The 27,002-nt window shown below is 43.3% G+C and overlaps 1 protein-coding gene across 9 annotated transcripts in view; it reads right to left on the reverse strand.

Moving 5' to 3' along the window:
* Nucleotides 1-24,471, reverse strand: part of TPD52 (tumor protein D52) — a 137,181-nt gene extending 112,710 nt beyond the window's left edge. For 3 of the 9 annotated variants that reach the window (XR_012416472.1, XR_012416473.1, XM_073999044.1), the window contains exons 1-2: nt 23,966-24,471; nt 23,141-23,231 (exon numbers count right to left, since the gene is read on the reverse strand). Coding sequence is in view for 7 of the 9 variants with exons in the window: in XM_073999044.1 (XP_073855145.1) it covers nt 23,155-23,231; nt 23,966-24,443 (555 nt within the window). In the remaining 2 variants the exon portion in view is untranslated. Of the gene's footprint in view, nt 1-15,677; nt 15,821-23,140; nt 23,232-23,965 lie in introns of those variants that run through there. The other 6 variants (XM_015454989.3, XM_015454988.3, XM_015454987.3 and 3 more) reach the window with 2 other exon arrangements.
* Nucleotides 24,472-27,002: the final 2,531 nt, after the last annotated feature.

A 27,002-nucleotide genomic window follows, 5' to 3' on the forward strand; every position in this document is an offset into this window, starting at 1 on the left:
AGAGATGATGAAGCAAAAAGTGTTGTTACAGTCTCATATAAAAGAAATATCCAATTATTAAAACAAAACCAAACAAAAAAAAAGGTTTGCCACTACATAGGTTTGGCTGTGTCCCCATCCAAATTTCATCTTGAATTGCAGCTCCCGTAATTCCCACGTGTTGTGGGAGGGACCCAGAGGGAGGTAATTAAATCATGGGGGTGGGTCTTTCCAATGCTGTTCTTGTGATAGTCTCATGACATCTGATGGTTTTACAAAGGTTTTATAAAGGGCCGTTCCCCTGCACACGCTCTCCTTGCCTGTTGCCATGTAAGACATGACTTTGCTTCTCATTCGCCTTCCACCATGATTGTGAGGCCTCCCCAGCCATGTGGAACTATGAGTCAATTAAGCCTCTTTCTTTCATAAACTACCCACTTTCCAGTATGTCTCCTCATTAGCAGTGTGAGAACAGACTGATAAATAATAAATTGGCACTGGTATAGTGGGGTGCTGCTTGTAAAGATACCCAAAAATGTGGAAGTAACTTTAGAATTGTTACCAGGCAGAGGTTGGAACAGTTCGGAGGGCTCAGAAGAAGATAGGAAAATGTGGGAAAGTTTGTTGAATGCCTTTAATCAAAATGCTGATAGTGATATGGACAATAAAGTCCAGGCTGACGTGGTTTCAGATGGAGGTGAGGAACTTGTTGAGAACTGGAGCAAAGTTGACTCTTGCTGTGCTTTAGCAAAAAGACTGGTGACTTTTTGCCCCTGACCTAGAGATAATGGTAGAACTTTGAACTTGAGAGAGATGATTTGGAGTATCTGGCAGAAGAACTTTCTAAGTGGCAAAGCATTCAAGAAGAAGCAGAGTATAAAAGTTTGAGAAATTCGCAACAGAAAAGAAAAACCCATTTTCTGGAAAGAAAGTCAAGTTGGCTGCAGCAATTTATATAAGTAATAAGGAGACAAACATTAGACAAATGTAAAGACAATGGGGAAAATGTCTCCTGGGACTGTCAAGAGACCTTCAGAGCAGCTCCTCCCATCACAGGCCTGGAGGCCTAGGAGGGAGAAATGGTTTCCCGGGGCAGGTTCAGGGCACTCCCGCTGTGTGCAGCCTAGGGACTTGATGCCCTGTGTCCCAGCTTCTCCAGTCATGGCTAAAAGGGGCCAAAGTACAGCTCCGACCGTGGCTTCAGAGGGTGCAAGCCCCAAGCCTTGGCAGCTTCCACCTGGTGTTGAGCCTATAGGTACGCAGAAGTCGAGAATTGCAATTTGGGAACCTCCGCCTAGATTTCAGAAGATGTATGGAAACGCCTGGATGTCCAGGCAGAAGTTAGCTGCAGAGGCAGGGCTGTCATGGAAAACCTCTGCTAGGGCAGTGTAGAAGGGAAATGTGGGGTTGAAGCCCCTACCAGAGTCCCCACTGGGACACTGCCTAGTGGAGCTGTGAGAAGAGGGCCATCATCCTCTAGATCCCAAAATGGTAGATCCACTAACGGTTTGCACTGCGTACCTGCAAAAGCCACAGACACTCAACACCAGCCCGTGAAAGCAACTGGGAGGAAAGCTGTACCTGCAAAGCCACAGGGGTGGAGCTGCCCAAGACCATGGGAACCCACCTCTTGCATCACCATGACCTGGATGTGAGACATGGAGATCATTTTGTAGCTTTAAGATCTGACTGCCCCACTGGATTTCGGACTTGCATGGAGCCTGCAGCCCCTCCATATTGGCCAATTTATCCCATTTAGAATGGCTGTATTTTCCCAGTGCCTGTACCCCCATTGTATCTAGGATTTTACGGGCTTTTGATTTTACAGGCTCATAGGTGGAAAGAACTTGCCTTGTCTCAGATGAGACTTTAGACTGTGAACTTTTGAGTTAATGATGAAATGAATTAAGACTTTGGGGGACTGTTGGGAAGGCATTATTGGCTTTGCAATGTGAGGACATGAGATTTGGGAGGGGCCAGGGGAAAAAAGGTATGGCTTGGCTATGTCCCCACCCAAATCTCATCTTGAATTGTAGCTCCCATAATTCCCAGGTGTCGTGGGAGGGACCTGGTGGGAAGTAACTGAATCATGGGGGCAAGTCTTTCCCGTGCTGTTCTCGTGATAGTGAATAAGTCTCATGAGATCTGATGGTTTTATAAAGGGGAGTTCCCCTGCATATGCTCTCTCTTGCCTGTCACCATGTAAGACATGACTTAGCTGCTCATTCACCTTCTGCCATGATTGTGAGGCCTCCCCAGCCATGTGCAATTTAAGTCAATTAAACCTCTTGCCTTTATATATTACCCAGTCTCAGGTATGTCTTTATTATCAGCGTGAGAACAGACTCTTACAATGGGAAAGAGAAACAACAAAAGTATATTTTACCTCTGAAAAGAATAGGCTTAAAACTTGAAGAAACAGCCAAAGTGATTTTTAAAGTACATCTAACAAAAATTATGGGAGGCCACTGTTTTTGGACTAAGCTCCTGCACTAAGCCCCAAGAGCCAGACCACACCAAACTGAGTTACTCATGCTAACTGCCACATAATCATACTGAAACTTTAAAGAAGTAGTAGATTCTCAAAAAAAAGATCAGTTTTTTCTGGAAACAGGCGATTCCAAACTACCGGAATCAGCATGATAAGAAAGTCTCCTCTGCTTGAACCCTAACAAAGAAGTAACCTGAAGTAACTTCTTGTTAACCAATCAGCTTTTTTTTTTCTATTGTTCTGTTTCCTTGTTCCTTTATAAAAGGCACAGTTCTGACATTGCCCAGTGGACGCTCTCAGTCTCTTTTACAGAATGGAGGCTGCCCACTTCCAAAATAATGAATAAACGCCAATTACATCTATAACTAAATTTGCTGTAATTTTGTCTTTTGACAGGTGCAAGATATAATTACAAGGTCACTTTGTAATATATCCATCGCTAAATGAAACAGAAAGCAAATTAAGTTAAAAGCAAGACAATAGATGTTAATTGCACTTATGTTGATTTTTGTCAGAAGACACCCAAGTACTTCCTGGTAAGCAGCTTTCAATATAAACAAGAGCCCTGCACCTCTCTATCAGTTCAAAAATAGAATACTGAAACGCTAGAAAGGTAACACCCAGGCTTCAGTCGCACCTTCTAGAACAGACTTTTCTAAATAGCCAATAACAGCTCGAGAAAGGGAGAAGATCAGACCTGCCTTTCATGCCCCCTATCCCAAGAGCAAGAGGTAAATCTTGAATACCTTTTCCTACCCAGAGGCAGAGAGCTGACCGGGGAGAGAGGCCAGCCATCTCCTCAGCAGGAGGATGAAGAAGCCGGGCCAACCCTTGATAGTAACCAACAGAATCACATGGGCAGAAGCAAACTGGAACGGCAGCACCAAAGGAGGTGTGAAATGCTGTGGTGAAAACTTCCTTCCTCCTCAACACTTATTCCCAACAACAAAAAAAACACCCACTACCATTTAATATCCAAAAGAGTAACTGGTGCGTCTAGCTCTAAAGATCTCTCACATGAAAGACATCAGGTGGCCAGCAGCAGTGGCTCACGCCTGTAGTAATCCTAGCACTTTGGGAGGCCGAGGCAGGTAGATCACCTGAGGTCAGGAGTTCGAGACCCAGCCTGGTCAACACAGTGAAACCCCGTCTCTACTAAAAATACAAAAATTAGCAGGGCGTGGTGGCACAAGCCTGTAATCCCAGCTACTTGGGAGGCTGAGGCAAGAGAATCGCTTGAATCTGGGGGGGCAGATGTTGTAGTAGCCAAGATTGTGCCACTTCACTCTAGCCTGGGTGAAAGTGTGAGACTCCGTCTCAAAAAAAAAAAAAAAAAAGATGTCAGGCACAAGCAGGTCTCAGGTTTCCTTCAAATTGAGGAAACTGATAGGCCTGCCAAAGACAGCCTATGTGGCAAGTAAATGCTTGTGATTAAGAACCTGAATATCAACTTGATGGGGTGTGTGCAGGGGAGGGGAGAAAGGGAGCGTACAGAAAACATTTGTGAATAAAATTAGTAATTACCTTCATTAGAATGTGTCTAAGTTTCTGATAGCACATTTCACCCAGAATTTATATGTATATTAAAGAAGACTCTTAGGCACTAACAAATATGGGAGGAGAGTGCTGAGGTTACTAGGATTTTATTACAAAGAAATGTCTTACTTCTATGCTTTCACAGGTGTCTCCACTAAGGTTATGTACAACTGACGCAAAAAATGGTAAAGAATTACTTCAAGCATAGGAAAATTCGAACTACATTAAGTACAGCTGCTTTGACTGCAATGTTCCAGGAACTGAAGGAGGTTAATGGCATGACAGATGCTTCCGAGACATGGGGCCTGCACGGTGGGCTGTCCATTGGCTTCCCTTGGAATAAGCAGAGTGTCGTGCCTTGGTAGGAAAAACTATTTCCTCAAAGGAAGCAATGATCCCTCAAGAAGGCTGGACAGGGGTGAGCAGAATGCTTCCTTTCTGGCACCTTCCACATCTCATCATTGCCTTCTGCCCTCTTAGGTCCCAGGCGCTTTTAAAAATCAACAACAGCAAGACTTTTTCTCTTTTCTTTTTTGGCTACACTGGCATCATAACATTCTACTAGACGTTAACTCAATAATTCAAAGCTAAAAACCCCAACATTTGAGACTTGGTATTATTAAATAAATCACCTCCATTTTGGCAAATTTACATCTGTAACCAATTCATTTAAGGTAAGATTTCTCTATACTATGGAGAGGCAGTAAAACATTGGCGATAAACTCTATGATCTTGGGGAGTTCCTTAATCTCCCTAAACTTTAAGCTCCCTCATCAGTAAAACAGGAAAAGAGAAAATACATCTGCCCAGGGCTGATGTGAGGGACAAACAGGGCATTTGCTGCCCATAGGTGTTTGGCGGGACCCAGGCCCTAGGAAACACTCCTTCAATGTTAGTATCACTAGCAAATAAAATACCTTTCTTTCCACATAGAACTGGTTGAAAAGAACTAAAAATTTCAAACTCTTCAATAGCAGAAAGGCCCAACCATCCCCATCTCTCCCTCTGCATCCTTTCACTCACCTTTTCCAACCTCTACAAAAAGGATGAGCAGAACCTGCCCCACTGTGAAGGACACAATCACATCTTCTTTTGTTCACTGCACAAAATAAGGCTATGAAATAGGAGTGTTGGTGGGAAAATGAACACACCTTTAAAATTCTAAAAAATAACATTATCATCAAAAGCTAAAGGGTGACTGGGTGGGCAGGCAACTTGGTCAGGAAAAGCAAGAGAGACAGAGAAGCAAGGGGCCCTGTCGTACCCCATGGGGAGTATCAGGAGGGCTCCCAGGACTCCTGTGGAAGAGGCAGGCCCAGCCCGCAGCCTCCGCAAGCTCTAGACACAGGTGAGGCTCTCAGGAGTCGAACCCTCGCTGGTGACCAATGTGCGCAACGCCCAAGGTGGACGTGACAATATGACAGAGCTCTATGTCCTGGCATGGCACCAGATTTGAACTTCAATTGACTCACCGCTTACTTCCCTCTCCCTTTAAGTGAGAATGAAAAATCAAATGTCCTCTTCATCTTCTAATAAGTTTTTAAATTATGACACCTTTGAATCAAGAAAAAGGAAAGTTGCTGCGGCTTCTATATGTTTCTCCTAGGCCCAAAATTCATACAGAGAAACCCAAATAGCTGAACTAATGAAGTATGATTTTTTTAAATTCTCAATTAATAATTCAAAATGTTTCTTCTGTGTTTTGAATCATGACATACACACCAAAAAAAAAAAAAAAAAAAACCCTAAATTAGCTTTGAAGTAGCAATGAAATTAACTAATAAACAAAGTAGGGAATCCATTTCAGGGGTTTTTTTTCTATTATTCCTGCAGAACAAAATGTAATACAAGACATAAATCATACATAAATTAGTATATGATGATCTGTGATGAGAAACCTTTGAGGCTACTATTGTAATTGTTTTGGGGGGTTGTTTTGGTTGGTTGGTTGGGTTTTTTTGTTTGCTTTTTGTTTTTTTGAGACAGGGTTTCGCTCTGTCACCCAGGCTGGAGTGCAGTGGTAGAGTCTCCGCTCACTGACACCTCCACTTCCTGGCCCAAGCGATCCTCCTGCCTCAGCCTCCCAAGTAGCTGGGATTACAGGCATAAACAACTGCTCCAGGCCTGATGTTACTACTGTAATTGTTTTGGTGCGCCGTAAACCATACTTGTATAAAACAGCAAATGTAATCAATAAATGTTGTGTGTGTTCTGACTACTCCACTGACTGGCTGTTCCTCCATCTCTCTCCCTCTCCTTGGGCCTCCCTATTCCAGTGATTTGAAGTGGTGAGAGAATAAAGAGAATGGTAAGGAAAGAAATTTACAAAGAAGATTCAGCATGTGCAAGAATGCAGATGTATGAGAGGGCAAAAAGGCATTTATGAAACCTCAAACCACGTAGTGGTTATCACGGGGTGTGGGTGCTGCATATCTGCAAGGCTCAGGTTGGAATAGTCAGATGTTGAGCAGTGGAGGGGGACTCAAGGCATCTGAGGAAAAGGAAGAGTACAGAAAATCTCAGATTGAATGGAGAAGTTTGAGATAAAAAATATGGAAAGGGCCAGGCGTGGTGGCTCACGCCTGTAATCTCAGCACTTTGAGAGGCCGAGGCGAGCAGATCACTTGAGGTCGGGAGTTTGAGACCAGCCTGACCAACATGGAGAAACTCTATCTCTACTAAAAATACAAACTTAGCCAGGCATGGTGGCACATGCCTGTAATCCCAGCGACTAGAAAGGCTGAGGCAGGAGAATAGCTTGAACCCAGGAGGCGGAGGTTGTGGTAAGCCAAGATCGTGCCATTGCACTCCGGCCTAGACTACAAGAGCAAAACTCCGTCTCAAAAAAAAAAGAAAGAAAGAAAAGAAAATATAGAAAGAAGAGCAGATGAAGGGATGGAGATGATGCATTTGTTTGGGGGGGTACATCGTGTTTAAGGTCTGCTCCAGTTATCCAATGCTACATAACAAGCCACCCCAGAACTTAGTGGTTTTAAACAACAGCATTTATTACAGTCACAGCACTGCAGTTTGGGCATGGCTTGGTGGGAACAGCTATTCTCTGCTCCACTCAGCCTCAGCTGGGGGGACTTGAAGACTGAGGCTGGGGGCATCTGAAGGTGCACCCACTCACATGAGGGGCTACTGACACCAGGAAGACCTAGCAACTGAGGTTTCCTGGCACCTGCCTCCGTCTGTCTGGCCTCCAGCATGCAGCCTCAGGGTGCCTAGGCTTCTTACATGTTAGCTCAGGGTTCTTAAGGCAGCAGTTCCAAGAGAGGCATGCACAAGCTGTGTGGCTTTTTATGGTCTAGCTTTAGAAGTCACATGGTGTCACTTCCATCTCATTGTATTAGTTAGAAATACAAATAGAAAAGGCCAGCCCATATTCAAGGAGAGGGGAATCAGAACACCTTTTGAAGGGAGGAGTATCAACGAATGTGTAAACATGTTTTAAAACCATCACCAAGTCCTTGTGGGATGTCGATGTGGGTAGATTCAGGAGTGACATATGGATTTCTGAGAGAAAGAGTTGGGCAGGATATCAAGGTTTAGGAGACCTGAGGACATGTGATACTTGAAGCTATTAAGCTGTTTAGATGGCCCAGGAAAAAGAATAGGAGAAACATGGAGAAATGAGCATGGAATGTGAACATCTCAGGGGGGAAAGGAAGGTATGAATTAAGAAATGGAGTGCTGGACTTTCAAAGGCTGTGGGGATGCCAAGTAGATTGAGAGGGAAGAGTAGATACGGGATTTGGTGATAAGGAGCAGCAGTGGATAATGCTGAGAGATTTGGGCTCCGTGGATTGGGGTAGAGTAGAAGAGAATTGGGGTTGGGTTGAAGAGGAGTGGGGTGGGGTGGAGGAGAATGGGAGGGCTGGTACAATGGATTCCAGGCCTGCAGGAAGAGGGGAATCGTAAAGGGAAGGCAACTGGAAAGGGAGATTGCCCTTTGCCAAAATGGAGCTGATTATTTAATAATACCAAGTCTAACCAGTGATTTGAGGTTCCTGCTCCACTTTGGATTGGAGGGAATTCACAAAGTGCCTTTGAAAAGCTGGTTGCTTCATCAGTCTTCACTACTTTTCAAATTTAATATCTATAATCATCATCATGAACTTAATAATCCAGTCAAGAGAATGTCATCTGCAGTGACCACAGCCCCACCAGCCAGAGCCCAACCAAGCAGAAGATCAGGCTCCTGGAACCAGAGGCCCCTCTTGAAGGCTAAAAAACAAAAGGAAATAGGTTTGGGAAAGGATGGTAATGCTGGGAAAAATAAAACCCTAAACCAAGAGAAATGTGCCATGTCCTCTTCACCATCAGTCAGGATTTTCACTGAATCCCTGACACAATCAGCAGTGTCAATCCACTATAAAGTCACCAGGAGAGGCAGGCTTGGCCAATAGGTTTCCCCCTCAACAATGACCTGAAGAAAAGCACTGACCGACTCAGGTCGAGGAACTGCTGTTCTAGAATGTAAATCATTTCTCAAGAGAACCTGAGCGAGAATAGTTAACAAATCCAGAAGCTGCACAAATCAGTCCCATAGTCAAGACACCCCATGATGAAAACAAGCACTCACAACTTCAGGTTGGCCCTTAGAAATCACTGGTTAAAATTCTAAAATCACAGCGTTATTACAATTTCACTCAAATGTTACCTCTAGACTAAACTGCTTTTCTGGCTATAATACCACCCAGAGAAAGTATAATACTTTCATTTTGCAAATATTTAATATGTTCTTATTCTCTGCAAGGCTCTTACACATTAAAGTGAATTATTGCTTACAGACTTGAGCTTCCTGAAGGTCAAACTCTACGATATCACTATTAAAATACATTTTGCATTAAAAGCATCTTAACTAAAACCAGTGGCATCCACAAGCATAGCAAATCCAGTTATTCTCCCTTGCCTCTGGTTTCTGCTCTCATTTTACAAACACACACAAATGCCAAACTACTCATCCTCTCTACTGAGGAACTAAAAACAACAGTCAAATTTAATATCTATAGTCTATTTGCTTGGGAATATCTGCTTGGGAATAGCCAAGCAAATTCCCATCACTTACTCCAAATTTCCCTTTAAAACACCCATGACTTCTTCAAAGAGCAATCTCCCTTTCCGGTTGCCTTCCCTTTACCATTCCCCTCTTCCCACAGGCCTGGAATCCATTGTACTGGCCCTCCCATTGTCCTCCACCCCACCCCACTCCTTTTCAACCCCACCCCAATTCTCCTCAACTCCACCCCCAAGCCCCATCCCTGGAACCCAAATCTTTCAGCATTATCTACCACTGCTGGAGTGGTGGATAATGGGGGTGGGGGAGATGCAAACATTCAGTCAATAGCAGCTTTCAAGTCCAAGTTCAAAGGTCAGGAATTTGGACTTTAGGAATTCTTTTCTGAAGACCCCAGCCAGGGCTGCTCACTTCCTCCTCGGCCAGGGTTATAAACCTCTCACAACATCCACTCTACTACAGCAGCCTAGTTGTATGTTTGTTTCTCCAGAATGGCCTGAGAGCAGGCTCAGAGCCTAGATCGCACCACTGCACTCCAGGCTGGGCAACAGAGTGAAATTCTGTCTCAAAAAAAAAAAACAAAAAAAAGAAGGAAATAACTAACTTCAATAGAAGAGCATCGAAAATGTGTTTATGACGTACTTATTTAGCACTACGTCCAATATCTCACTTGTCTCTAAAGAAATAAAATGTTTCGTTTAAACTGGGAACCACTGAGTTAGCATTTTACAGAAATCTCTAATATTCAGTTTCAAAAATCAGTATCTATTGAGCACCAGTACTAGTAACAGATTGTACCTAATTTTCACGCATATGTGAGATACCAGCCTCAGAGAAGTTTAGTGACTTACCCAGTGTCTCACAACCAGAAAATGATGAAGCCCAATTTTGAACCTTGATACGACTTCAGGTTCAGTATTCTGAACTAACTTACAATTAATTCTGATGCCTAAGATCAGACACAGGCCAGACTCTGATATAGATACACTGCTTGGTGCTCCTTTCCATGGCTCCTACCACAGCTGTACTGTGCTTTTGAACAACACCTTTGCAAGGAAAAGGAAGATTGTCTGCAACTTTTATGTAGTATAGGTATAGGCTGAGTAAGGACATGTACTCTCTAGCCAGACATCACAGATCAAAATCCCAGATCTGTCTGTGCCAAGCTGTGTGCCCCTGAAAAAGTTATTACTCTGTCCCTTCATGCCCTGTTTCATTTGTAATGCAGGGATACTATTAGCACCTGCTCACAGGGTATGTTGTGAAATTTTTCAAAAATGAAACATGAAAAGCATTTAGACAGAACCTGGCATATAGAAAACAATAAATGTTGTTGCTGGTAACCACAGTAGTTGTATTACTAAAAATGACCCAGTAAAACCCCAGCTGGAAAACTTAAATAATTGTAATGCAAAGCTGAAGCTCTGTCACTTCAGATTCCAATTTTGTTTCAATTATTTGGAAAGAAAACATTTCTTTAAAAAGTATGAGATGTTCCTAGCCCTATAAACTAATTAGAAAATGTGGTTTAGGCCAGGCAGTGGCTCACACCTATAATCCCAGCACTTTGGTAGGCCAAGGGAGGAGGATCACTTGAGCCCAGGGGTTCAAGACCAGTCTGGGCAACATAGTAAGATCTTGCCTTTACAAACAATAAAAAAATTAGCCAGGCATGGTGGTGTGCGCCTGTAGTCCCAGCTATTCAGGAGGCTTAGGTCGGAAAATTGCTTGAGCCCATGAGGTCAGGGCTGCAGTGAGCCATGACTGCACCACTGCAACCCCAGCCTGGGAGACAAGAGCAAGACCCGATCTCAACAACAACAACAAAAAAAATGCAGTGTAAATTTTTCTTGGACTCCAGATTATTCTCTTAGAGACAACAGATTTGGGATGAAGCTTTTGTAGGGCTCTCCACATCCAGCAGAGTACATCTGGGGAAGTCGTGACCATTCAGATTATGTTTCCTCCTATATAAAATGAAAATGTACCAGTCCTACCTCCCTGCAGCATTGAAAGACTGAAATGAGATAATATGTAGAAAATTAGTAAGAGTTCTGAAAGGCCATGTGGTATCATCGTCATCATTATCATTCTGGGTTCCAATAAAATAATATTCCATACAGAATATTCCAACTTCCACACGGAATATTCCAACTTCCATACTGAAATGTAAGACTGATCATCCCTTTGCTAAATGTCTCAGGCAGGCAAAATGTTTGCATTTTTCCCTCTTTACAGAATTTTTGTTCTGGTTTACTAGTAGCAAGCACTTTCCACCACTGTGAACATACTCCTTGCCCTTCTCAAATGTGTTTTTTAAAAACTACTACTAAAATGTGCTGAGACCATCATGTCTCCTAGGCTCAAAACACATTAGAAGTAAATAACTGGCTGGGCACGGCCGGTGGCTCACGCCTGTAATTCTAGCACTTTGGGAGACCAAGGCAGGTGGATTGACTGAGCTCAGGAGTTCGAGACCAGCCTGGGCAACATGTCAAAACTCCATCTCTACTAAAAATATTTTTAAAAAGCCAGGCATGGTGGCACACGCCTGTAGTCCCAGCTACTTGGGAGGCTGACGCACAAGAACCACTTGAGCCCTGGAGGCAGATGTTGCAGTAAGCCTAGATCACACCACTGCACTCCAGTCTGGGCAAGAGAGTAAGACTCTGTCTCAAAAAAATAAATAAATAAATAAAAGAGGTAAATAACTAACTTCAATAGAACAGTATTGAAAACGTGTTTAAGTATTTATTGAGCACTACACCCAATATCCTTTCAAGAAAAAAATTTAACCAACACTGTCTCTTCTACCTATGTATACACACACATTCTTACATACACACCTCAGGAGCAAAGTACCAATGTTGCTTCTATTTACAGATCAGATTTTCAGTGATTCTATGTAAGACTATAAGCGTATTTAGAACATATTCCTATCTCCCCGCCAAACCATGTTCCTTCTCTAATTCTTAGTCTTTTCTATCCAAACCCATCTGACTCTATTTTTTTTTTTTTTTTTTTTTTTGAGACGGAGCCTCGCTCTGCCGCCCAGGCTGGCGTGCAGTGGCCGGATCTCCGCTCACTGCAAGCTCCGCCTCCCGGGTTCACGCCATTCTCCTGCCTCAGCCTCCCGAGCAGCTGGGACTACAGGCGCCCGCCACCACGCCCGGCTAGTTTTTTGTATTTTTAAAGTAGAGACGGGGTTTCACCGTGTCAGCCAGGATGGTCTCGATCTCCTGACCTCGTGATCCACCCGTCTCGGCCTCCCAAAGTGCTGGGATTACAGGCTTGAGCCACCTCGCCCAGCCCATCTGACTCTATTAATGCTAGAAGTCTTTGATTGATATATGTGCAATATGAGAAATATGGAGTACCTACTACATACTTGAACTGCATGCTGGGAATACAATGTAAGGCAGTCTCGTGTTCTAGTGACACTATTTCTAGCCAAGTACAGATTCTAGTGGGTTGGATAAACTACCATCTTTATTTCTTAAACCCTCCTGATTGGACCATAAGCTCCTTTTCCACACCACAATGCCTCCAAATAAACTAAGTATACAATGGGTGAAATTTCATCCTGTTAATAAGTTCCCAATCCAAAACTTTATCAAGAACACATTAGATATATATATATATATATATATATATTTTTTTTTTTTTTTTTTTTTTTTTTTTTAAAGACAGAGTCTTGCTCTGTCACACGGGCTGGAGTGCAGTGGTGCGATCTCAGCTCACCGCAACCTCCACCTCCCGGGTTCAAGCGATTCTGCTGCCTCAGCCTCTTGAGTAGCTGGGACTACAGACGTGCGCCACTATGCCCAGCTAATTTTATATTTTTTGTAGAGATGGGGTTTTGCTATCTTGGCCAGGCTGGTCTCAAACTCCTGACCTCAAGTGATCCGGCCACCTCAGCCTCCCAAAGTGCTGGGATTACAAGCGTGAGCCACTGAGCCCGGCCTTAAATAATTTTTAAAACTGACATTTACCTGTGTATAGCTGTAACATGAAACACACCATGCTTATGAGCCAAGGCATGTAAATTAATAGCCTGTCTGAAATCACTATTTTTAGTACCAATTACAAGTGTCTAAAGAGAAAAGATACAAAGAAGGAAGTACCGAAAGCCACACAAAGCCATGCAAATTACCCCCAAAATGTCACCTGGAAAATATTTGCTCCTAATACTGTATTTTGTTAATAAAAATAACATTAAAAGATCCACCATAACCAAAATGATAAGCAAAATAGAAAAAGTAAATATTTGCCATGGAGGGAATGTGGCAGAGAACAATGAGAAGGCAAGACACACTAAGATCCCGATTGTAAAAAGCAGATAAGTAACAATCTCAAGAGGGAAATACAAATGGCTAATAACATCTATAACCTCTCTAGGAAACAGATAAATTGAAGCCTATAAGCTCTGTAATTTTATTTTAAGGAAATGACTAGAGAAACTGAAGCAGAAGGACTCCTTGAGCCCAGGAGTTCAAGGCTACAGTGAGCTAGAATTGCATCACTGCGCTCCAGCCTTGACAACAGAGAAAGACTCTGCCTTTTAAAAAGAGAAAAGAAAAAAAAGACAAAAAAGGCAATTTATGTAATAAAAGATCTGCAAACCAAATATCCAATAAAGGGTTAACATCCAGAACATATATATATATAAAAGTCCTATAACTCAACAACTAATCTTATCAAAAACAGGCAAAACAGTCTTGCACAGTGGCTCAACACCTGTAAGTCCAGCACTTTGGGAGTCTGAGGCAGGAGGATCACTTGAGCCCAGGAGTTCAAGGTTATGGTAAGCTATGATTGAGCCACTGCACTCCAGCCTGGGTGACAGAATGAGACTGTGTCTCAAAACACAACACAACACAACAAAACAAAACAAAACCAAAAAAGGGAAATAACAAGTGTTGGCAAAGATGGAGAGAAACTGGAATCCTTGTGCACTGTTGGTGCACATGCAAATTGGTAAAGCCATGATGGAAAACAGTATGGAGGTTCCGAAAAAATTAAAACAGAATTACCATATGATCCAGCAATCCCATCTCTGGGTATATATCTAAAAGAAGTGAACACAGGCTCTCAAAGAGATATTTGCACACTCATGTTCATTACAGCATTATTCACAATTGCCAAGATGTGGAAGCAACCTTACTTTCCATTGACAGATACATAATAAAGAAAACGTAGTACATATATACAATGGAATATTATTCAGCCTTAAGAAGGAAATTGGGTCACATGCTACATATACATGAGCACCGATATCATGCTAAGTAAAATAAGCATGATTCCACTTATATGAGGTATCTAAAGTGGTCAAACTCATAAAATCATAGTTTCTATGATTGTTACCAGGGGTAGGGGATGGAGGAATGGGGAAGTTGGGAAGCTGTTGTTCAATGGGTACAGAGTTTCCATTTTGAAAAATGAAAAAGTTTCAGAGATCTGTTGCACAAAGAGGTACACATAGTTAACACTATTGTACTGTACATTTAAAAATGATTAAAATGGTAAATTTTGTTATGTATTTTTTACCACGAGAAAAAAAGGGCAATGATAGTTACGTTTTCCAGAATGAGATTCAGTAACAGGCATCAAAAGGCTTAAATATATTCACATCCTTTGACCTGTCTATGGAAATTTATCTTAAAACAATTTCTCTTAAAGCAGTATCATAGCTAAAATGGAATGTAACCTTACTCCAGGAAAGAAAGAGTTAAATAAACATTTGAATAGTGGAAGAGTGCAATCATCAAAACTTATAGTTTGGGGAAACATTTTTTAATGATGTGGTAAAATTCTTATTATCAAATAATATCCAAAACAAAACTGTATGTGTAGTATATACAGTATAACCCTAATGAACATATATTGGGGTATTGAATAAAGAAACAGACCAAATTCTAACTAAGAGAGAGAGAGAAAGAGAGAGAGACAGACAGACAGAAAGGGGAAAGTGGAGAGGAGAGAGAAGGAGAAAAAGATCTGCCAGCATGATTTTTGTTGAATTTTCACCTGGATAAGTTGATTCTAATGTTCATTTGGAAATAAAGTCTGGCAAGAATACCTAGAAAAAAAAAACTGACAGAAAAAAAAAAATAGAGTAATCAAAGCAAACTAGCCCTTCCAGACATTTTTACATTTTATGATAACAAACTAGGTTTAGCTGCTGGCAATGAACATACACATAAAGAGAAAAGAAAAGAATGTAAGCACTTAGTACATGACAACAGTGGTATTTCAAATCAATAGAGGAAGAAGCCATGAGTCAATTAATGGTGTTAGGCATTCGGGTGGCCAATTGGAGGTGGAGGTGTTAAGATTTATACCTCACATCTTATTATCAAAACAAACTCCAGATTGAGGAAAGATTTAAACGTAAAAAATAAAACCATAACAACATAAACTCAAAGTGAGGAAGGCAATTCTAAAAATGATTCAAAAGCTAGAATCCATAAATGAAAAGAGCTATTAGTTAGACCGGGCATGGTGGCCCACTCCTGCAATCCCAGCAATTTGGGAGGCCAAGGCAGGTGGATCACTTGAGGCCAGGAGTTCAAGACCAGCCTGGCCAACATGGCAAAACCCCATCTCTACTAAAAAATACAAAAATTAGCCAGGCATGCTGGCACGCACCTGTAATCCCAGCTACTTGGGAGGCTGAATGAGGAGAACTGCTCGAGCCTGGGAGGCAGAGGTTGCAGTGAGCAGAGATCATGCCACGGCACTCCAGCACTCCAGCACTCCAGCACTCCAGCCTGGGTGGCAGAAGGAGATACTGTCTCAAAAAAAAAAAAAAAAAAAAAAAAAGCTATTAGTATTTCTTCTTGGTTAAAAAAAAAAATCACTATAAAGTCAAAAAAGGAATGGAAAGCTACCAAAAAAAATTAATTCATCTCATAAACAGGGGCTACATTCTATAAAACACAATAGAAAAACTGGCAAAAGATATGGACAGATATTTCACAGAAAATGCAATGTAGATTGTAAACAGATCAAAAGACGTAAACATATACTGAGAAATCATTTGTCCCCTATAAGGCAAGCAACAATGGAAAAGTGTGGCAACATCCTGGCCACAAGGCATGGGAAAGAAAACGCTTACACATGCTGGTGGAAGTATAACTGGCACCACTTCTATGGAGCAGAATTTGGCACTATCAAAATTGAACAGCCACATTCTTCTAAGAATTCTTCCTACAGACACACTGGCATTTTTGTGGAATGACTTGCATACACATACATTTGCTGCAGCTTTGTTTTAACAGCAAAATATAAGAGTAAAGGAGTTCAGAACACGACATCCCAAAACATTCCACTTTAACATGCTGATTATTTTGGGCTAAAGGCACTTGAAAAACAGCAGGTGTAAGAAGGCCACGCAAACCTCTTCTCTTTTTCCTGAAAGCAGAAGATGAAGCTCCCGTATGAAAGATGCCCTCCCTCTGTGAGGAGGAAAGAAACATTCTTATTACAGGAAATCCAAGCCCAAAGAAATCTGCATGAAGAAACCTTGCTAAACTAAACCTTACCTTCCTAGTTACTTTTCCACAACTGCCACTCTTTTTTTGACCTAGTATATAATCAATCAGGCCAAGCCACTTCCTTGAGTCTTCATTCCTCTTGTGAGGGTAAAAGGTGTGTAATATCTAAAAAGCACTAAATAAAATTTGCATGCTTTTCTCCTGTTAATCTATCTCATGTTGGTTTAATTCCTAGGCCTCGCCAGAAACCCTAAAAGGGTAGGGAGAAATTTTTCCTCCCCTACAAGGCAAAATGTAAATGTCCGTCAACAGGGAAAAAGTTAATTATCTATAACAGGATATAAAATGTTACATCTATAAATACATACATACAAATGGCCATTAAAAATGGAGCTGCTCTAGGCCAGGCGCAATAGCTCGCATCTGTAATCCAGACACTTTGGGAGGCTGTGGCAGATGGATTACTTGAGGCCAGGAGTTCAAGATCAGCCTGGACAACATGATGAAACCCCGCCTCTACAAAAATAGAAAAATTATGGTATGGGGGTGCATGCCTGTAGTCACAGTTACTCAGATGGCTGAGGCAGGAGAATCACTTGAACCCAGGAGGTGGAGGTTGCAGTGAGCCAAACTGGTGCCATTGCACTCCAGCCTAGACAACAGAGAGAGACTCAATTTAAAAAAAAAAAAAAAAAATTGGAGCTGTACTATATAACCTTATGTTGAATGATTTCTAAAACCTATACCATATTTAAGTGAAGAAAGGTGCTAAACAATTTATGTGCTAGTTTCTATCACACACTCAAATACCTATCAATGCTTTATACATATGCTTTATACATGTGTATGCATACATACATACACAGAATCTCTGAATGGATAGAGAAGAAAATGGTAGAAAATGGTTGTTACCCAAGAGAAATGTCCCGGGAGACAGAAATGGGAGGGAGATTTATTACTAATTTACAAACTTTTACTCCTTCTGAATTTTGTATTATGTGTATTTTTTTTTTTTTTTTTTTTTTTTTTGAGACAGAGTTTCGCTCTTGTTGCCCAGATTGGAGTGCAATGGCATGATCTTGGCTCACCGCAATCTCCGCCTCCTGGGTTCAAGCGATTCTCCTACCTCAGCCTCCCTAGTAGCCAGGATTACAGGCATGCAATACGCCACCACGTCTGGCTAATTTTGTATTTTTAGTAGAGACGGGGTTTCTCCATGTTGGTCAGGCTGATCTCAAACTCCCAACCTCAGGTGATCCGCCCGCCTCGGCCTCCCAAAGTGCTGGGATTACAGGCATGAGCCACCATGTCTGGTTGTTAAAGTGTATTTTTTTAATACACTTAGGGTTTTTTTAAAAGGGCAAGTTATAAAATGCAATATTCGGTAAGAAAGTTGTGATTTGTTGGCCAGGCGCAGTGGCTCACACCTGTAATCCCAGCACTTTGGGAGGCCAATGAGGGCAGATCACCTGAGGTCAGGAATTTGAAACCAGCCTGACCAATATGAGGAAACCCCATCTCTACTAAAACTACAAAAAAATTAGCTGGGTGTCGTGGCGTGCGCCTGTAGTCCCAGCTACTTGGGAGGCTGAAACAGGAGAATTGCTTGAACCCAGGAAGCAGAGGTTGCAGTGAGCCAAGATCACGCCACTGCACTCCAGGCTGGGCGACAGAGCAAGCCTCAGTCAAAAAAAAAAAAAAATTGTGATTTGTTTAAAGCATAGATACATGAGCAGGTATAAATTAATATGCTAACTACGATTTCTCGTTCTCAGCACAGGATTATGGGTAATTTTCTTTTTCTCCATCAATATTTCTGATTTTTCTAAAATAGACAACTATTCTTAGGTTCCAAAAGGCATTTTTACATTCTAACTTTTTTAAAACTTCCACTAAATATTAAAATTCCTTAATCTGTTGGAAACATTTTTCTAATAAAAATACATGGCTACAATTACGGTTTCAGTACAGCTGGTACCCACTAGTTTAAATAAAATTTGGGAATGTCTCAGAAGAGAGATTTCACAACAGTCAATAATTAAAGCAGAAATAATTAACCCCAAAAGGAAAATAATCTTAGCCTACAACAAAAGACTCAGTAGCACAGAAGTTCCAGGGATTGGCCGGGCGCGGTGGCTCAAGCCTGTAATTCCAGCACTTTGGGAGGCCGAGACGGGTGGATCACGAGGTCAGGAGATGGAGACCATCCTGGCTAACACGGTGAAACCCCGTCTCTACTAAAAAAATACAAAAAACTAGCCGGGCGAGGTGGCGGGCGCCTGTAGTCCCAGCTACTCGGGAGGCTGAGGCAGGAGAATGGCGTGAACCCGGGAGGCGGAGCTTGCAAGTGAGCTGAGATCCGGCCACTGCACTCCAGCCTGGGTGACAGAGTGAGACTCCGTCTCAAAAAAAAAAAAAAAAAAAGGAAGTTCCAGGGATTTGGGTGTTCTGTTTGGTTTTGCACTGTAAGTGAGTGTATTTGTTTTTATTACATGCATACATTATTCTGTTTTGAAATCTTGCTAAAAGATCACAACCCCTCCTACCACTCAGCTTTTCCCCTAGGGACTAGGCAGGCTGCCACATAAAAATAAATGCAGGAAGTGAAGAAGAGCTAACAAAGACATCAGCACCATATGGAAATCGAGAAACTATTGACCAAATAAATTAACAGCCTGGGTGGGTCACGCCCAGAGACTCGCGAGTAGACCCTCAAAATTGTTATCCATTATTCTCTACATTTGCTTTACTTTTAAATAAATGATACCCCACTTTTCTGTTATTTCTACGGCACAATTACAATGTTAAAATGATAGTGACATATTATTGTGTAATTCTTTTTTTTGAAGCCTTTCCTCTCTCCCTAGTTTTTTGGCCCCAGGAACCACTCCTCTTCCCCTTGAAATTATGAAGTTTTTGTTTTTTTTTTTTAATTCAAACTAGTATAATGTGTAGTGGGCTAGATGACTGTCACTTCTATATAATAGTGCTAAACTAAAGGTTATGACTAACATGAGAGCACTCAAGTATGCATATTTATTCAGCTCCATAAAAAGTAGTCAGGAGGGTTTTCTACACAATGTATGCTCTAGTTAGCAGCACTGCTCTGTCAAAGTAGGAAACACTACACAGTAAATGTGCTGCACTGAGCTTAATGCTTGGAAACTCTCGAGAGGCATTATGAAATTTAACGTATTTTAAATCATTTGATGTTCACTGAACTCTCACTATAAGCAGAGTATTGTATTCAAGTCCTAGGTATGAGAGAAAGTAGAAAAACAGCAGAATCTGGGCCTGATACTACAGAGTATTAGAATACTCATGGTTGAAAACATAAGGAAAACTCTGTGTTTATTTTAAAACTTTACAGCTCTGTTAAGTACAATCAGTAGCAAGAACAGATTTTTTGATAGCTTCACATAAGAAGGTTGAAAGAGGCAATTTCAAGAGATAAATGCACATAAGACAAGAGGGAGGGCATTTAATTTTGCATCTAGAGTTTCATTAGGGATTTTTTGAGGGACAAATGTAAGAAAACTCCATGTACATTACAAACTATTAAAAGTTCAACAAATCCTAAAATTTTCTGCTTTGGTTTTAAATATGTTGCCAAAAATCACAATTCAGGAGATAATCACAGAGTATGATAAACCTTATTTCAGCCAACACAGTTTGCTAGTGAACATCAGGTTTAAAATCCCAGGTTCTGCCTTTTCCAGTTTAAGGCAGGAGTCTTGCTCCAGATTCATTTAAGGCTGAGTCCACCCTACTAGTTCAAATATCTTCCATATAAACTTACCCTCCAAGCCCGGCACCGCCTTATCAGCAACTTTCTCTGGCTAAGTTCTGCTTCTTGAGAATACAGAGGGAAAACAGAACAAGAGAAAGCAGGAAACAAGAGACGGATTTGGAGGGACACAGAGGTTACCATGGCTGGGGCCTGCTCGCTCATCTTAGGCAGTCAACACACATTTCTGAGCACCTACTGTGTGCACTGGTAACATAAAGATGAAAAGGCAGGTAGGCAGATGGAAGCAAAGTAAGGAATGGCTAGGTGGGTTTGTTTTTTGTTTTGTTTTGTTTTGTTTTGTTTTGTTTTTGAGACAGTCTTGCTCTGTCGCCCAGGCTGGAGTGCAGTGGTTTGATCCAGGCCCACGGCAACCTCTGCCTCCTGGGTTCAAGTGATTCTCCCACCTCAGCCTCCTGAATAGCTGGGACTACAGGCCAGTGCCACCACGCCCAGCTAATTTTTGTTTTTTTTTTTTTTTTTTTTTTTTTGAGACGGAGTCTCGCTCTGTCACCCAGGCTGGAGTGCAGTGGCCGGATCTCAGCTCACTGCAAGCTCCGCCTCCCGGGTTCACGCCATTCTCCTGCCTCAGCCTCCCGAGTAGCTGGGACTACAGGCGCCTGCCACCTCGCCCGGCTAAGTTTTTGTATTTTTAGTAGAGACGGGGTTTCACTGTGTTAGCCAGGATGGTCTCGATCTCCTGACCTCGTGATCCGCCCGTCTCGGCCTCCCAAAGTGCTGGGATTACAGGCTTGAGCCACCGTGCCCGGCTAATTTTTGTATTTTTAGTAGAGACAGGGTTCCACCTTTTTGGCCAGGCTGGTGTCAAACTCCTGGCCTCAAGTGATCTGCCTGCCTCAGTTTCCCAAAGTGCTGGGATTACAGGCATAAGCTACCCCACCCAGCCTTGGCCACGTAGTTCTAACACAGCAAAGCTTGGGAGTAAATGAACTGACCCTCCCAAAGCAGTGCCTTCATTCTGAGCAGAGTCCTCCACCCCAACCAAAGAAAATGTGGGGAAAATACAGACAGAAAAGACTCATCTTACAAGCTAAAGATATGAAAAAAAATATGTCTTAGAATGAGACACTTAAACTACTCCTATAAAAACTACACAAAATGTATTACCAAGTTGGAATACTGCAGTGCTACCAATGACTGTCATTCTTACCACCCAAGCTAGAACACAAACACCATTAAAACTAGTTACTCCACTCACGTAAGTAAAACACAGCCATTTAATTTACTTTGACAAGTACCAGTTATTCTAAAAACATCATTATGTTAAATGACAGTGTAAAACAGATTAGTAACAGATTAGTATACAAACACCAGTGGACACGTTTGTCATCATGTCTCCCCCGTCCTGTGTCGCCCCCATTGAAAGCCAGACAGACATAATGCTGACTTACATGGTGGCCTCTAAGCCGGCTAACAATATATACAAGACATGTGACAAGCTTTCTGACTCAAACATTTGCATGTCTGCTATGTGCAAGTCATCATGTTACCCAACTAAGGACAAAGATGAAATATGTTTCTAACCTCAAGAAGCTTAAAATTTAGATAATAATGTGTATGTGTATATATATATTATACATTACCTGTATAATGTATGTATACACATAGATAATACATATAAAGCTTATTATAATGTCTATAAGCACTTGTGTTAAGTGTGAAATTAATCTGAAGGGGAGCGAGGAAAGCGTTGAAAGACTCCAAAGATTCTATCTTTTTTTTTTTTTTTTTTTTTTGAGACGGAGTCTCACGCTGTTGCCCAGGCTGGAGTGCAGTGGCGCGATCTCGGCTCACTGCAAGCTCCGCCTCCCGGGTTCCCGCCATTCTCCTGCCTCAGCCTCCTGAGTAGCTGGGACTACAGGCGCCCGCCACCGCGCCCGGCTAATTTTTTGTATTTTTAGTAGAGACGGGGTTTCACTGTGGTCTCGATCTCCTGACCTTGTGATCCGCCCGCCTCGGCCTCCCAAAGTGCTGGGATTACAGGCTTGAGCCACCGCGCCCGGCCCCAAAGATTCTATCTTACAAGTAATTGAAAGTAAAGTACAGGCTTGGCCCAGTGGCTCACACCTGTAATCCCAGCACGTTGGGAGGGCGAGGTGGGTGGATCACCTGAGGTCAGGACTTCGAGACCAGCCTGGCCAACATGGAGAAACCTCCGTTTCTACTAAAAATATAAAATTAGCCGGGCTGTGGTGGCGCATGTCTGTAATCCCAGCTACTTGGAAGGTTGAGGCAGGAGAATCGCTTGAACCCAGGAGGCGGAGGTTGCAGTGAGCCGAGATCGCGCCACTGCACTCCAGCGTGGGCCACAGGGGGAGACTCAAAAAAAAAAAATGGAGTCTCAAAAAAATAAAGTACAAGATAGTATATTTGGAATATGGTTTGATTTACATAAAAATGTGGGCCGGGCGCGGTGGCTCAAGCCTGTAATCCCAGCACTTTGGGAGGCCGAGACGGGTGGATCACGAGGTCAGGAGATCGAGACCATCCTGGCTAACACGGTGAAACCCCATCTCTACTAAAAAATACAAAAAACTAGCCGGGCGAGGTGGCGGGCGCCTGTAGTCCCAGCTACTCAGGAGGTTGAGGCAGGAGAATGGCGTAAACCCGGGAGGTGGAGCTTGCAGTGAGCTGAGATCCGGCCACTGCACCCCAGCCTGGGCGACAGAGCAAGACTCCGTCTCAAAAAAAAAAAAAAAAATGCACACATGACGGCACATACTGGAGGAAAATAAGCAATACATGAAAACTTGTGTCAGGGCTCAAAACAGGAGTGATTCCTGTCCTCACTTCCCAAGATTACCTACCTTGTTTTCTTTCTTCAGCATTTATGTATCTTTTTAAAATCGTGCCACACACATCTGCGTACAGTCAGTGGCTTATGATCAGCAGAGATCTCTAGGATGAAACAATATTTAAATCTGAAAACCATGCCCTATTACTGCTCTATTTGGGGGCAATTTCACTTGAGTTGTTTTCAGAAACAAGTGCACCCAACGCTATGGTAAATTAGACTGAAGGTTTTGTGTTGTGGGATTTCACCCTTCCTACGAAAAGCTCCCTTCCCTCAAACCCACGGACACCACTCCACAATTTGGGGGTTCCTAGTATGATAAATATCTGCCTTCCAAACCCTCCATGGGCTCAAACGCCACCAAAAATCCTAACCACCTGAACTTAGAAGAAGGCGCAAAGTCTTAATTTATGAGGGAGAGAGGGGTTTCCCACCTGGAGGGACGAGAACGACCCACTCTCCTCTGTTCCTGGTTCCAGTCACTTACAAGAGCCGGCTGTGCCGTGCTCCCTTCACGCGGTTTTCCACCCAAAGCGCATCACTGCCGCCAGCCCCTGACGCTAGCCCCTTCGCCACCTCCCAGAACCTTCCCTCCCTCTCCCCCACACACGCACACTCACACTCAGCACATGCACACTCACACTCACTCACACACGCAGCCCCATCTGCCCCCGCCAGAGCCGCTCCTTCCAGGGCCCCAGGATGCCAGATCCAGATCCGGGAGATGCAACTTGCGGCGCCGGCCCAGGAGGCTCGGCACCTGCTCGGGCGCCGGGCCGCGCGCAGCCCGGCGCCAAGCCCAAGCCCGAGCCCAAGCCTGCGGGGTCCGCGCCCTCACCTTGCTCGCCGCGGTCCATGTCTCCAGCCCGCCGCCTCGCGTCCTCTGCACCCCCGCCGCCTGCAGCCAGTCCCAGCTCGGATCGCCCGCCGCGCCGCGCCGCGCAGAGCTCCTCCTTGCCTCCGCCGGCGACTCCCGCGAAGTCCCCACCCCCAGAGGCGTCGGGCGCGGCGGCGCCGCCCGCCCTCGGCCGGGAGCGCTTTCCCGGGGCGTCACCCAACCACCTGACCCGGCCGACCTGTGCGCTCCGCCACGTCGGCGCGGGCGGCGCAGCGCGAGGAGGGCCGGGCGGGCCCCTACTCCCGCACCGGCTGGAAGTCGGCCGGGAGGAGGGAAGAGGACGGCGAGGAGATGGACTCGGCCATGGAGGCTGCGTGGAGCCTGCTTGGGAACCGGGATGGCGTTTGCCTTCCACCATCAAGTTATTTATAAAATCAAAAGTTTCCTCCGAGGCCTTGGAGCTGCCCCTTCTCTGCATCTGCGAACACCTACTTTCCTATACTTACACTAGAAAACACAGGAACGTTATTTAGAAATGCCAGTGGCTCTTTTTTCTCTGTATTTTATTACCTAAATAATGCCGTATGATGTCTTCTCTAACTAGGTCATAAACAAGCATAGGTAAAAATTGCAAAGAATCTCTTGAAAAATTATATAGTCCTTTCCACAGAATGCGGATTTTTTAGGTGACAAGCTAGGAAGATTTCCATATAATAAAAACCTGTTTTGAGTGCAGGACTGAGGACAGCACTCAAATGAATTAAATCAAATGAAATTAATTAGATTGGCCGGGCGCGGTGGCTCAAGCCTGTAATCCCAGCACTTTGGGAGGCCGAGACGGGCGGATCACAAGGTCAGGAGATCGAGACCATCCTGGCTAACACGGTGAAACCCCGTCTCTACTAAAAATACAAAAAACTAGCCGGGCGAGGTGGCGGGCGCCTGTAGTCCCAGCTACTCGGGAGGCTGAGGCAGGAGAATGGCGTAAACCCGGGAGGCGGAGCTTGCAGTGAGCTGAGCTCCGGCCACTGCACTCCAGCCCGGGAGACACAGCGAGACTCCATATCAAAAAAAAAAAAAAAGAAAGAAATTAATTAGATTAACCGAAGGTCAGAATTATCAGCGGAGATCTTTGGAAAATGCGTGTTGAGGCGTCGTGTCCGTTGATCAGTTTGAAGTTCCTGTAACAATCCAGTTCTTTTCATTATTAGCCTTAACAATCTGTTTTCACAGGGTTCTGCAGTTACTCCTCTTCCATGAAGTCACTTTGATTGTATGGGTCGTGGTCTTCAGATGGTGTCTAAATTTCATAAGTCATCTGAGGCTGCAAATGAACTGGGCTTCTTTTCTGTATTGCTTGACGTTGAGCCCGAAGCATTGTGTAGCACTCCACAGACAACAAAGAAGCAGATATTCAGATGTTTTTTAATTACTTATAGTTACCTGAAGTGACTCCATGCTATTAATATCTCTATACTGTGGCGCTGTATGTAAAGTGTAGCGCTCTCTAGCCTGCATCTTCCAGTGTCTTCTGGTGACGTTTACTGTTTCACTCAACCAGATGTAATCTCTTCTCTTTGAGTCCTTCTACTCTCACTGCACTTGGCTCCTCTCCTGTGACACTCACCCCAGCGCTGGTGCCAGGATGCTACCAGTGTATGTTTCACAGTCCTATTAGGTTACAAGCTCCAGGTGGTAAAGTCCTTAAAATGGCCTAATAAAAAAAATCAAAAAACAGGCCTGGCGCGGTGGCTCACGCCTATAATCCCAGCACTCTGGGAGGCCAAGGCGGGTGGATCACTTGAGCTCAGGAGTTTGAGACCAGCTTGGCCAACATGGTGAAACCTTGTGTCTACTAAAAATATAAAAAGTAGCTGGGCATTGTGGCACACGCCTGTGATCCCAGCTACTCAGGAGGCCAAGAGGAGAACTGCTTGAACCCAGGAGGCAGAGATTGCAATGAACTGAGATCGCGCCACTGCACTCCAGCCTGGGCGACAGGGCAAGACCCTGTCTCAAAAAAAAAAAAAAAAAAACAAGTTCCAGGTGGGCAAAGATTATTTTGGATTTTGGTCATCTCTGCATCCTTTAATTCTACCATGCAATTCATAAATATTGTAATTTTAAACCAGGCATGGTGGCATTTGCCTGTAAACCCAGGAGGCCAAGGCAGGAGGATTGCTTGAGCCCAAAAAGGTGCAATATGATTCTTTACAAATTTTTTTAATGTAACATTAAGGTAAATTTTGGCACCAGCAGAAAATTCTGTATATGGTAAAGAATTTTTGACTAGCTGATACTGAGATCTATTGTATAGAGATAAACATCTGGAGAGACAATCTGTCAATGTACTAATTTGTGGACAAATAAATAGCACTTGAACATGAGTGTCCATTAAAATATTTATTCTGTTTGTATCTGTTTAACTTACTGTATAGTGATGAACTTGTTATGCATGCTGAAAGGAAAAAAAGTCTTGTCTTTTGAAGAGTTTACAGAGTAGTTCACATGCAGCAGAGATGGCTAATAGCCTACCTGATAAACAGCTTTCCTGTTTTCCTTCCTAAGAGAACCTAAATATTGTTTGGAGTGGCAATGTGCCCAGCTGAAACACTGGGCACTTGAAACAGCCTTGCAGCTAGGGGTGGGTCTCTCTCATTAATATCCGATGAGATGTGAGCAAACTGTACTACTTGGAATCTCCAAGAAAACATTTAAAAAGAAGACAGACTTGGCAGCATTACTTGGCCCTTCACCCTTCCCATTCCTGCCTAGAGAAGCAATAGCCATTTTGCAAACCCGAGGAAGAAATTCACAAGCCAAGGATGGTGGAAAGAACCCAAGAATCCATGGCATCAGAGACCTGCTTCTTACAGGAAAAAAAATAAATGCCTGGCTCTGTAAGGCCACTATAGTTGGCTTTCTGTTAGATGGAGCCAAATGCAATCCCAAATGATAGAATGTGCCATATAAAAAATGCACTCTGGCATGCACCCACGTAGGTGGATACATGCAATCCTGAGCCTTAGAGATAGAT

This window comes from Macaca fascicularis, chromosome 8 (genome assembly GCF_037993035.2).
Source record: "Macaca fascicularis isolate 582-1 chromosome 8, T2T-MFA8v1.1".
Lineage (NCBI taxonomy): Eukaryota > Metazoa > Chordata > Mammalia > Primates > Cercopithecidae > Macaca > Macaca fascicularis.